The sequence below is a fragment of the Notechis scutatus genome, chromosome 4, assembly GCF_049901735.1.
Source record: "Notechis scutatus isolate UNSWTSFEM ecotype Mainland chromosome 4, rNotScu1.2, whole genome shotgun sequence".
NCBI lineage: Eukaryota > Metazoa > Chordata > Lepidosauria > Squamata > Elapidae > Notechis > Notechis scutatus.
In genome coordinates, this window is record NC_142012.1 from 130,701,245 (window position 1) to 130,715,427 (window position 14,183).

Genomic DNA, 14,183 nt, shown 5'->3' on the forward strand with positions numbered 1-14,183 from the left:
AAAATTAATGACATTAATATTGACCTCGACCGGTTTTGTAACAGTATTGCTTTCATTACCAAAAAAATTAAGTGTAGTAAATGTGAGGTGTCCCACTAGCACTTCTTTCAAAGGTAATAGCAATGCATAATCAGTTCCAGAATCATCTAAAATATTAAATAGGCAGTGATAGTTCATTGGTATAGGAAAATACTGAATTAACATTCAATTAGTGTTGTCAGTTATTAGTTGAAGTTTGTGATCAACAGATTCAGTCGTATTTTTCACTCTTCTAACATGTTTATAGCTGATTTTCTAGAGGAATTAAGCAGACAAAGAATGGTCCAGAAAAAAAGCTCTAATCATTAGCACCAAGATGCTTCAGCTGGTACATTGCCATGGAAGCTTTGAAGATAAATGATAATTACATTGCAAGTATGCTCCAATGAATCACCAAAGAAATACACAAGTAAATACAAATGTTTTCTGATTGATCTATTATTTAATCTAGGTGTTGGGTGAGAAGAAAGAGATCTGGCAATCATTTTAAAAATGTTTATTTCTAGCCCTGAAAGAATCATTAAACACAGGCAATACAGTAGTTAATATTGTGGTAACATTAAATAACAAAATGGGATTAAATTATACAAAACTTGAGGGCAATTTAAAAAATTAAAAGCTTGCATTATTTTCATCTCCATCTGACAAAGAAAGGAACAAATAAAGAAATCATTAATTCCAGCTACAAAAACAAATTCTTCAACACTTAATAGAAAAGTTAATTGACTCCAACTGTTCCAGAGTGTGCATATGATGACCATTTAACTGGATGTAATTTCAAATGATGAATGACTCCAACCCAAATCAAACATGCTTCACTTTATGCTAAGTGGGAGGGAGGGAGAATAAGAGCTCATCATTCCAGATAAGCTTGCTTTAATGAAATATGTTCTTTCTCATTACCGTATCACACCATCAAACATACATGACAATCTTGCCTAACATCCAAAAGCTGATTTAGTTACTTGGTGAAAGTGATGAGTTCTGTTTATGAACTCATACACTCATGAACATTTGTCACCCCCGTTTTAATAATACATAGCTATCCAAAATATCCTCTCTTCAGCAACCTCCACAAAACAGAATTTTGATTTAGAAAATTGCAGGTATTGTGTGCTTTAAAGATGGACAGTTTTAAATTTTAATCTGGTTCAATGTTTTAAGTTGACCAAAAATAATTATGTTTCAGAAATATGTACCTCATGACTGAATGAAGCAGCCAATATTTATTCTTTATTTCTGAAAATCTGATTAATGTAAATTTTCTACTTCTGCGTCTGAAACAAGTTACAAATGTTCAATCCAAAGTATACAAATTACAAACCAAACATTGTTGCTTTATTTATCTAATGGAATGTTCCCATCAATTCATTTCTATCCTTTTTAATGGAACAATGGGCACAAAAATTAGATGATTATATAAGCTGTATATTACATTTTAGGAATATCAAATAGACACAATTTGGAGTACTTGAATACCTTGAGGCAAAGTAATGTCTATTTCAATTCCTGTGTTAATTGTAAGAAACTTTGAGTGATTTGAAAAACATTGTTAAAATTCAGTTCATTATTTACTAAAATCCATGTTATTAAGGTGACAATAAATGTTAAGAATTTTAAGTATTCAGAAAAGAACTACATTTTCATATTATTATAAAAAACATTAAAACATACATATCCACAGAAGCCTTCATTTCTACATATTCCATTGCCAGCAACAGACAAACACCCAATAAAAAATTAAATTAACTGGAAGTTTTAATGTCTTAAAAATTTATCAATATAAGATCAAATTATTTTAACTTCCATATTAACATTGAAAGCCATTTTTAAAAGAAAGAACTGGATTTAAAATACATCTCAGACTAGGATATCACACCTTCTTGGACCAAACCAAAGCATGTTCAAAATATTCTGAAAATAAATAGACTGATTTGTTACACAATTTTCCGAGTAATACTTCTGACAAGATATGGATGTACAAGTGTCATATTGTTTTAATTGCATTAATAAGGCATTGCTGGTATCAATCAGAAAGCAAAAAAGTTCCAAGGTGAATAGGAATTAGAGCCCTTTGTACTACTGTGGATTAAAACCTACAACATGGCCAGCAGCCATTTTACAATACCTTCATCATGATCTTCTGATATGAAAATTATTCACAAATAGAAAAAGGGCTTAGCACTGACCATGAGAAAAGTTACAAGAGGCAGCTTTTTAATTAGGGCTTTTAGAAGCTCTCCCCAAAATATTATCTAGGAATGCAAGAAAGCTAGAGCACCAAATTAAACAATGTCTTATATTAGTATTTGGCACATTATCATTCAGAAATGTTCTATCAAGGTCACAAAAATACAGTGATTTTAAATTTGAGCAATGTGAGATTCCAAATCTTGCCCCATTTAACCAGATGTTGGCTTAATTTTATAAATCTAATCAGTTTCTTTTATCATGAGAGGCACTTTATCTGATTTTCTCCTTAATAGTAAAGTTTTTCAAGAGGAAGAATAACCAAGACAAAGTTTCTTAGTCACTCACAAGACAATTCCAATAATTTTGAACCTAAATTATTCCCTCTCCCATTTTTATCTAAAATAGCACTTCCGGTGTTCTGAGGCTTTAGTCAGCTGAATCGTATAAAAGTCTTGGATCTTTTGCAAATCTTCTGGGTCTTTTATTAGTAGAAATAGTATGAATATAAATATATATATAGATAGAGAGAGAGAGAAAGAAAGAAAGAAACCTCTAATACTTAGTCCTGACAATTTCAAATTTGCTTTGAAGAGAAAATGTACAACATATACAAAATGTATTTAATACAAAGAAAGGTAATTTTAAAAATCAGAAGGCACCAACATCCCTTTAAAAAAGTTACCAATCAGCCTATATAGGCAAGGAACAAATGGAAGACAATTCACAGGAGTGGGGTTTTCTCCCCAACCTCAAAGGATGGTTTCATTACTGAAAAGAAAATACTTTTCCCATTACCCAGCAGGCATTTGCCTTCCAACAATGAGAGGCATCTTTCCCTTATTTTACAAAGTCCATGCACAAATTTCTACATCCAGTTGTGCTGAGCTGCTTTCTTTCCACTCTGTCTTCTGTTCTTTGTTTCAGAACTGTTACTGAATAGTTACAATCCCCAGGTATCTGGATGGTTAACATAAGAAGGCATATACCTAACTGCATATTAAAAGGAGAAAGAGGAACTTTCACATTTCTATCTGTCTTAAGTAACTCAAACGTTCCCATGCTTTGAATTACTGCCTAGCAAAGGAAACCTAAGGTGAAAAAAGGTCAGCACATTACAGTAATACCTCCCTCTAAAAGCTTGAATCAATTATTCAAGTATTGCAAATGTTCAAATCAGAGCACAGATGGGAACTGGTACAGCAAAGTCACTGAAAAACAACTCATTGGCACAGCAAAATATTGAGTTGTCTATAGAAGTGGTAAAAAGGCCAGTGATTCAGTTTATAACTTCTTCAAGACTTGCAAAAAAGTTCACTATTATCACCATTTTTCTTCTCTTGTATCTTAGAGCTGAGGTGAATTTTTTTCCCTTCTGCAGACTTTCAACATCTCTAACAAGAGCAACAACTTGTATATTATAGGAAGATTTAAACAAAAAACAAAGCAGACAAACAAACAAAACCAGGAATGATGAAGGTCACAACAGCAATGCTAGCGATTACTCTTCATGGCTTCTTTGGCCGCTAGAATCAATGGTGTCAAACTTGACAAAGGTTTTGCCAGTTTCAAGAAAGGATGCTAATGGAAAAAGAAACAGGAAGTTTTAATGGATAGATATTTCAAAATACCTTTTCAAAAGAAACACTTTGAAAACAATCCAAAAATGAAATTATACACAAACATGGTAATGATAAGAATATATTAAAAGAAAGGAGAAGCATGCAACCTTGGGGAAGTTTCAGTACTCAAGACATTAAGTCACAGAAGTAACTCCATAGATGGATATTACAATGAAGGAAAATGTTCTTCCACCATTTCTTTACCAGAATATTTAAATAATTATAATTTTAACTACCTTACTATGCTATGAATAGAGATAATTCTATCCTAAGGAATTCCACTGACGTAAGTGCAGTTGTCATCCTTCTATATACAATAGTGACTATTCTTAGCTGTATCTTTACAAGCATCTAGGAAAATCATGTAATTGTCTTCCTTTCTCCCCTTCATGACAATTTTCATGCATTAGCAATGTGAACCCTGCATCTATATGTTAAAGACAGGCTTTTAATTTTAGTTGAAGCTGAAGTGGAAAACGAACAAGTGGAGGTATAGAATATCTGGATACAATCACACAATCTTATAGTACTTAAGCCAGAAGGGTGGGGATTCTGCAATTATCTGTTTGCCACTGGTTTACTATATGGCATTTACTATCTTGATGCATACAAAAGGAATAGAAAGATTCTATCTAGATATCCAAGAATTTTAAGAAAAGCAGTACTTGTTCCCAAGAAATCAGGTTGGGAAATTCCCCTTATTGAAATGTATTTTGTTTATATTTAACATTCTTCTTAACTTACAACACTTTAGTTCCTTTACCTGTAGTAGTTCTTTGGCTGATCCTCTTTTCTCTACATCCATTTCCAAACAACTATTTAAAAAGTCACGGAATATTGGTGTCAGCTTCTCTGGGCTCTGCAGCTCTGGGGTGCCATTAGTTGCTATTAAATATAATGCCTGTAAAGAAAAAAACCTTGAGCATTAATAAATCAAAAGCTGATAAAAGATTTTTTTTGTCACATACAATTTGAAGAGACATGAAAATTATTCAGTCTTGGTAGTCTCGTAGTCTCCTATGGCAGCGGTCTCCAATCTTGGCCACATTAAGATTTGTGGACTTCAACTCCCAGAATTCTCTAGCCAGCTATACTATGCTGCCTGGGGAATTCTGGGAGTTGAAGTCCACAAGTCTTAAAGTGGCCAAGGTTGAATACCCCTGTTCTATCGTGTATTTCCCATGTTTAATATATTTCAGAAAATCCTGGTTTTCTTAAAAGCTGACCCTAGCCCTATTTTGGATTTTGGAGGTCACCCAGTACCTTGGAATACTACAACTCTTTCATTCACTCATTACATTCTTTTACACATCCACTCCCCTTGATTCTTTTAAATAGATTAGTCTGAGCCTGTGATATGTTGTGATATTATTTGGGAGTTACCTGCAGAAACCACTTTGTGTGTTATAGGGAGGCAGGGTTGTAAGCTAGTAGCTCTGTCCTCATTAGTAATCTATGACAGTATGACACAATAACAAGCAAGCTCTATGCCTCAGCTTAACTTAACTTTCTCTAAAAATCGCCAACTCATCTCCATGACCAACTTAATCAGGAAACAGAAAACAAGAAATAAAATGGGTGATCCCATTTAATTTTCTGCCTCTGTCCAACCCATCCCATTCATTCAAGAAAACATTCTTAAAGGATAGTGAGAATAATAACAGTTCTACATCTCTATTCTGCAACTTTTTCAGTTTTTAAAAAAATATTTTATCAAAGTTCATGTAATTTGACTGAGATGTGCTATAAAAATCAGAATACATTTTCAGAGAATGGCTAAAATCTATTTAGTTTATGTTAGATTATAATACTAAATGTCCCTAAGCTTTACTACTAGCAAACTATATGCAAACTTTCCCCTGGTAAGGGATCATACAGTTTTGTTTTGTTTTTTATTTTTTTGCTGCATTGTGAGATAAGTTTTGTTATAGTACTTACCCTCAAAGGGTTTTCATTGAGATATGGAGGTTCACCTTCAACCATTTCAATAGCCATAATACCTAAAGACCAGATATCCACCTTAGGACCGTAAGCCTTCCGTGTGACCACTTCAGGAGCCATCCAATATGGTGTTCCAACCATTGTACTACGTTTGCTTTGCTCTGGAGTTATCTGAGCACAAAACCCAAAGTCAGCTGCAGAGGAAAAAGAAAAAAAAAGGGAGGGGGGAGCAAACATGACTTAAATATATCTCTGAAGTCATTTTTGACATCTTTATCATCCCAATTATCCTGAACAAAGAGCTATTTTATGCTCAGTCAGGTAGTCCTGCACTTGTAACCACAACTGGGATCAGAATTCCTATTGTTAACCATGGGGGGTTTTAAGTGAATCACACCCAGTTTTACAATTTTTGCCATGGTTGTTAAGCAAATCATTAGTTATAAAATGAATCACATGGTCATGTGAATCCAGTGTCCCCATTGACTTTGCTTGTTGGAAGCCAGCTGGGAAGGTCACAAAATGGTGATTATGTAATCCTGGGATGCTGCGATCATCATAAATACATGCTGATTGTCAAGTCCCAAAATTTCTATTATGTGACTGTGGGGATGCTGCAATGATCCTGAGTGCAAAAACCAGTCATAAGTCATCTTCTTCAATGGTACTATAACTTTGAATGACTGCTAAATGAATTGTTGTAAATAGAGGACTACCTGCATTGCTTCTTCGAACACTGGATTTTGAGAGTGAAGACCCCTGAAAACTCTAGGATGGAACAACAGACTTACTATAATATTATGCTTGACCCAACATTAATTTGAAATTAAGAATGTTCCTAATGTTTTGCACATCACATTGAAGCACTCACATTTAAAAAATAAATACTAATATTAAAATAATATGATGATTTCATTTAGACAGGAAATAGGCAAATTTTGAAAGAAATTTCCAAAAAAGTACATTATTCTTGTCAAGCAGATTTGATCAAGCTATTGATTTATTCTTAGGAAAAAAGAACCTTTTAATATTATGTTTCAGGTGCAAATTGAAAAGGACAGAGCCTTATGCAATTGAGAAGGAACATCACGAAAGGGTTAGAAAGTATAAAAGTGGTGATGATGTTAATAAGCAATACATATTCCAACAGAAATATGTTATTTTTTCTTCATTCATGTTTGGGGGTATGTCTGTTTTAATCATGACTTAATCTATACATCAGCTGTAATATAGAATTAAAAACAAATTTTGATGAATTCAATGGAATGGTATGGTCCCTGAAGAATTCCTTTAAAAAAAAGGCAGCATAGAAAGCATAGAAAAACTGCATGTTTCAATCATATAACCAACTTTAGTACATTAACATTTCTTAAATATACATGCAAACAGAAGGGATAGTACAAATTCCAAGTTTTATAACTGCAATATGTACCTGCAGTTTATCTTTCCCACAACACTATAATTGTTTGGACTACAAGTTTTGTTTCAGATGCATCAATATAAAATACTAAAAATGTTCAGAATTCTTATCATTGACCATCCATAACCATGACAACATATATAGTCTAAACTTATCTCTTCAATTTAAATTTTCTGAGTCAAAATTATATATTTTCTTATTTTATAAAAAAAAAAAGACTGATAGGTTTTAAATGCTGCTTTTGCTTATTAATATTGCAATGCATTTGTTAAAATGACTGTACTGAACACAAATCCTGTTCAGCTTTGTACTTCCTTGTTTTTGAAGCATTGGATGACATTTTAAAATAGGAAGGGAAGGAAACATCCACAGGACTGGCTGACTGAATCATTTCATTGTTTATCTAATCAAGGTTGCCACCTACTGGCTTAAAAATGAAAACTTAATGGTGATATGCAGTTTAATATTACTTTTATAATGTGAATGCTGGAGCTATCATGTACTTACTCAGCTTAACTGAACCATCCATTCCCAAAAGCACATTGTCACTTTTAATATCTCTGTGAATCACCTGGTTGGCATGTAGGAATTCCAGTGCCTGCAAACACTGTATGAAGATAATTGAAAGGTTTATTGTCTACACAAATTCAAAATTAATATTTGGCTAATTGAGTTATCTCAATAGCTAAACTAGATTTAAGTACAGATAAGTCTCACTTAAAGACCATAATTGACACTGGCAACTTCATTGCTAAGTGATATGGTCATTAAGTGAAATATCACGCAATCACATCGAACTTATAGCAGTTCCACTGCAGCCATTAAAGGAATTATCCATATTCATTGAGCTACTACTGCAACTTTCAATTTTACTGCCAGATTCTCCATTTGCTTTGCTTTGTCAGAAGCAAATGATCACAAATGCAATCACATTACCTTGGGAGGGCTGCAATGGTTGCAGCTTCAAAGGGTTATTAAACATTGCAGTCATTAATGGAGGATTACCTGTATCCTCCAGAGCCTTTAAGTATTTGACATTTACTTAAGCAAAAAAATAAAAAAACACAAAAAACCCCAATGTTTCCAAAAATTCTTACACAATTTCAGAAATTAAATTTGAAATGAAACCACAATTCTTTTTGCTAGGTATTAGCCCAGAACATATAAATAAAAATACAGTAAATTTAAACTCAGGGAATATGCAGAAATGGCAAAATTAATACAATATATACATTACAGTAGTTTAACTAAATTTAAATAGGATTGGCTTCCCTATATACCGGTTTCTCCGAAAATAAGACCCAGTCTTATTTTCTTTTTGGCTTAAAAATAAGCACTTGGCCTTATTTTTGGGGTGGTTTTTTTTGTTTTACGTGTAGAAAGCAGTGGGGGCTGACAGGAATGGGAGCACAGCTACTGCTAGCCCCACCCTCTCTGACCCACTATCTGCTTGTCCGCTGCGACGGGCTCAGCTGTCGGCACACCCCAGCCTTCACTATGCCAGGCAGCAGCACCCCAGCACAGCGGCCTAGAGTAGCACTGCCAAGAGGGTGAAGAGCCCACGCCAAGGCCAGCAGCAGCATGGGCAGCCACTTAGCCGTTTTTTAAGACTTGTGGATTTCAACTCCCAGAACTCCCTATAGCCCCTGCCCTTTTCCTGCCGATCGTCCTTTTCTTGTGTTAAGACACGTGGAGAGAGGCATTAAAAGTTAACATTTCGGAAATGTTACCTTCTGAGGTCTCCCAGTGCAATGCTCTGCCGCAGCTTTGGAGCAAGCCTCTACCTTCCCTGCGCAGGATTGCAAGACTAGAGGCTTCGGATAAACCATTTTTGGGGTGTGTGTCTGTGCAGGACTCCTCAAGGAAAGGACGATTGGCAAGAAAATGGGGGGGGGGAGGGATTTCCCTGCTGATCATCCTTTCCTTGGGAGCCCTGCACAGACATCCATCTCAAAAATGCTCCATTCGAAGCCTTCAGTCTTGCAATCCTGCGCAGGTTAGTTGGAGGTTTGCTCTGAAGCTGTGGCAGAAGGTTGAACAGGGAGGCCTCCACAGGTTGCATTGAGTTGCGCGTCTTGCTCAAGTGAGAGGGGTACAGGCTGGGGGCTCGGCAGCCAGGGAATATGGGCTTTTGAAATGCAAAGGAGGAAGGGGCAATGTGTCCCTCCCTCCTCCGTCCTGCTGCAGGGCCGCCACAGAGCTCGCACAGGGCAGCGCGACTGCTGGCAAAGGGGACCATAGCAGGCCAGCAACGGGAAAGGTGCTCTGGAGATCTGGGCCAAGTTGCCCCACACCATGCAGGAGCAGCGCAGTCAGGAAAGCGATGAGACCCCACAAGACCAGCAGCAGCAGGTCCAGCAGCTGGACAGAGGCAGGGGGGAGCTGATTCCAATGTGCTGCACAGCTTTCTGCCTCATTGAAGCATCAGCCCAATCAAGACCTGAGCTCCAGGTCTGGTGGAGCGCAAACCGCCTGCTCCAGAGCTACAAGGTGAGCTGCGGGAGAGGGATCCTCGGCTACGAGGTTGCTTGGCACCATGGGCAGGGCTGGGGCTGGCAAGAGTGAGTCTCATTGGCTCAGCTGATCCATGGACTGCAATTAAGGGGCAGAGTCTCCATGAGGTCACCAGGGTAGGGAAGGACTGCCTCCTGTGCTAGCCATGTCCACTCCCTCACTAGGGTTTATTTTTGGGGTAGGGCTTATATTAGGCCCATCCCCAAAACCCCAGACTAGGGCTTATTTTTGGAGTAGGTCATATTTTAGGAAATCACGGTAATATATATCATGCATCAAGGGAAATACAAACATTTAGAACACTCTATAAATATATAATATATGTGTCTAAAATATGCATTTTAGAAACCATAAATACTATAAATTAGTTGGAGTATAAAAGGTGAAGTCAGAAACCAAATACTATTTTTCCCTCTATTTTCTTCTTTTTTTTAGCATTTACAAATAACAATAAAAGTGAATTTTTAGCACTAAGCTTAAAGATTTACCGTATATAAAATCTCCATGTACTTTTGTCTGATATGATCAATCTTTTATTAATGTTAGACATTAATTGAGTAACTTTATATATAAAGTTATATATAATATATGTCAGGATTCCGGCAAATTTAAAAACTTAAATTTAAAACTAGAACATACTAAAGAACACAACTTGTTCTAAAGGAGAAATTACACCTCTTAAAAGCATCCACACTTACTAAAAAGTTGGAATGACCGAATGTGATGATGCTATACAATGCATGGCACTGAACAAGTGATACTTACAAATGGTCCTTGCATTTATGACAGTTGCAGCATCAAATGCAATCATGCAATCACAATCCAGACACTCACTGACTGATTCATGTCTACAATGTTGCAGTGTCCCACCATCATGTGATCAATATATGTGACCTTTACTGCCAGCTTTTAACAAGCATAGACAATGGAATATTTGGTAGGAGGTTGCAAATGGGGACCAGATAACATTGTGTTTAGTGACAAGCAGCATGGGATTCACTTAACAATAGCAGCTAGAACTTACTAGCCACGTCGCTAAGCAATGTGGTCACATGATATTACATCACATTGTTTAGCAACCAAAATTCTGGTTCCAATTACTGTTGTTAAGTGAGAATTATGGAAAAGGTGTGAGGACCACCTGCTCAATAAAGATGGTGAAATGCTAACAGGTGAAAAAAAAGTAATTAAACTCTTTATTTGTCTCAATCTTCTCCAATAAAACAATAGACTTCATTAGGCACCGTGAAAAGCAGAAGAAGCAAAAATGAAGTTAGAGACTGCCAGAAACACAGTCATGGAGTATCTATTTTCTGTAAATAGTTTAATACTCTAAGGACAAATGAGTTGCATATTATTAAAATCATTAAGATTCCCAAGAAATTCATAAAAAGAGCAAACTGTAAGCACCCTGAATACAACACAATAATTACCAATAGTATGAATTTGTCCTCAACAATCTTGCCAGATTAATCTTTCCTTGTATTTTAAATGAGGTAATTTTCTAACTAAATTTTGGGAGAGCTCTAGAGATAATAAATCTTCCTTTCAGCAAATCATTTGACAAAGTATCCCATGAGATTCTGGTTAATGTGTGCTAGTTATATAAGTCAATTAAATAAGATATATAGCTAGTTTAAAATTTTCATTGTTGGTGAGCTACTAAAGTGCTACCAAATGGTTCAGTTCCTGAATTTATAATCATCGTGTTTATTAATACATTAGATCTTGGAATGAGAAAACTAGATATGGAAAGAATGTTTATCAAGTTTTTCTTTCCTACTTATATTTTTAGACAAATATTTCCTATATATTCAACCAGTATCATAGGCAAAGGCCGTTTAGAACTCTGCAGCATGGATAAACAACTTAAGTGCAGACTAGGGTCCAAGAGACTAATCCACACTATTATTTGCTCCCATTAACATGGAATTTATAGCCAGTTTCTAGATTCAGAAGTTATTTTTTTATCCAAGATATGTTTCCTCAGCATTTACATTCAGGAAATCAATCAATCAATAGAATAATTTATATTTCCCAAATAATTAATTGTAATTAAACATATCTCTTCCCTTAATCACCCACCTCTCTACAGACAGCAGCAATCTGCGCCTCATCCATACAAGTCTCTGTAACTACATCGGTAAGGGATCCACCAGCCAGATACTCCATTACAACAAAAAGTTCATCTCCAACCAGGTAACTGAAGACAGAAAATCAACATTAAATTTCAACCCAGTGAAACAATTGCTTGAAGTTAGATTGAGAAAAGAAGCTAAAGTAAATATACAATATAAATTCATTAGTACTGGAGCTATATATTGTGCAAGTCCTGCATTAGTTACCTATTGGCTTCTGAATACAGTTTCAAATACTAGTTTTAACCTATAGAAGCCCTTTAGGTTTGGTATAAAGAGATCGGAGGACTACCTCCTTCAACCACAATGATTTTGTCCAACATAAGCAACTTGGAAAACACCAAACCACTACTGGGAAACTAAGGGCCAAGGCTAGGAGCCATACATACTTTTTATTATGCCCCAGTGCTTGTGAACTAGTTTCAACCAGAAATTAGGCTAGCTCTGATACTATTGGTCTTTATAAGTTGAAGCTTTTCTGGGGCAACGCATAATTGCTTATATGCTCCCATTTTAAGGTAAGTTAACTATCTGCTATGATTTTTATTGTTATTTTTGTATTATGGGTGCTTTTCATCATATGTCGCAAGCTGCAAGATTGTAGACATTTAAAACAGCAATAAAACAAAAGAGAGGAGATTAGGTATTGGAATGCTTTTTTGTAACTAGGTAGCAGTATTCTCTTCCTTTGCCCATCTCTTCCCACAACTTTCAGAGCTGAATCTGCACTAGACTAGACAGGGCATTTATCTATCCTGGGTTGGGGGAAAAGCAACAAAAAGTCAATTATCACACAAAGGTGGAGAAAAGGATGCAAGATATAAACCCTGGATCTGATACACAGAATGGCCTGGATTACTGGAATCAACAGCATCCTTGAGAATGGTAAAGAGAATGGTAAAGGGTGGTAAAGAGAATGACAAAAACATGATTACACCCTCAAAATGCAAGTTCCACCCTTTCTGTTTGTGTATCATAACAACATATCCATGTATGAAAAGGGTAGATCTTGCAGTGCAACACTGACACAAGGAGCAAGAGCCTGAAAATGTCCACAGCTAGAATCTAACTATCATCTTCAAGTAGCTTGATTTTTTTTTTAAATTAAGGCTTCTTTGCCTACACTAAAAGCAAGTTATCTATGCAAGAAATGACCTTGACTGTTCTACTGTACAGTTCAAAGTTCATTTTGAGAAACCCAGATTGATCTAATGGTTAAGGCACCAGACTAGAAAGGAGACTGTGAGTTTAAGTTTTATCTTAGGCATTTCACTCCAGCTGTTTGACTTGGAGCCAGTCACTCTCTCTCAGCCCAATTCATCTCATTCGGTTGTTTTGTGGGGGAAATAGGAGGATGGTTTGTTGGATACATTTGCCGCCTTGACTTATTTGTAAAAATAATAAAGGCAGAATACAAATTACACAAATTAAATAAATAAATACATTTCAGTCAAAGATCAGTATAGAACAAAACAATCAACAAACTGAAACCAACGGGGGAAAGTTAGATATAAAAGCTAAAGGATTGGAGCAGATTATTACCACTATTATCAGTATAAAATATGCCTGAAGAGCAGGGGTGTCAAACTAAAGGCATACAGTCTGGATCCAGCCCATGGGTGCTTAGATCTGGCTGGCGGGGCTGCCGTGGAAACAGCAGACAACCGGCCCGCAGTGCCTCTGCCAGCGAAAACAGAGCTTGGGAGGACCTTGAGAGGGTTGCAGGAGGCCAGCACAGCCAAAACGGAGCTCAGGAGCCCATTTTCTCTGGCTCAGTGCTCAAGCCACCACAGGTACCCCCGACATGAATGAGGTTGAGCTGGCCACCCCACCCTGGCCCCCCAAGGTCAAACACAATTCTGATGCAGCCCTCAATAAAATCAAGTTTGACACCCCTGGTCTAGAGCTAAGAAACAGAATGGAATTTGTTTAAAACTAAAATTATAAGACAGACATGTCTGTGTAATTTAGTGTTATTCAAGGATTAGCCAGATTGCACTATATTGAAGAATGTGGCAGTCAATCATCTTGGATCTTATCTTGTTGACACCATAAAAGAGGTTGGCAATCTAGGGAGCTAGAAGTCCCTTTAATCCAAAAAAGAGTTTTTGTATACAGAAGGTTTCAGATAAGGGGAAATTTTAATATTTGTGTAAAACTCTTACTATAATAAAATATGGCAATAAATACAATGGTAGTTGTATCACAAAGACACAATCTAGCAGCATATGGACTATTTTTGTATCTACTTTCAAGAATGACTTTTCTACTGTTAGCTTCTGACATCCAGTGTGAGAGAAACAAGTATACATATTACAC

General features: G+C 36.2%; 1 protein-coding gene across 2 annotated transcripts in view; it reads right to left on the reverse strand.

The window, feature by feature from the left end:
- Window positions 1–520: 520 nt before the first annotated feature.
- PAK2 (p21 (RAC1) activated kinase 2) overlaps window positions 521–14,183 on the reverse strand; it is a 37,382-nt gene continuing 23,719 nt past the window's right edge. For both annotated transcript variants that reach the window (XM_026692367.2, XM_026692297.2), the window contains exons 11-15: window positions 11,812–11,929; window positions 7,720–7,819; window positions 5,790–5,986; window positions 4,615–4,752; window positions 521–3,810 (exon numbers count right to left, since the gene is read on the reverse strand). In XM_026692367.2, coding sequence (XP_026548152.1) covers window positions 3,724–3,810; window positions 4,615–4,752; window positions 5,790–5,986; window positions 7,720–7,819; window positions 11,812–11,929 — 640 coding nt within the window. In that variant the 3' untranslated portion in view covers window positions 521–3,723. The remainder of the gene's footprint in view (window positions 3,811–4,614; window positions 4,753–5,789; window positions 5,987–7,719; window positions 7,820–11,811; window positions 11,930–14,183) is intronic.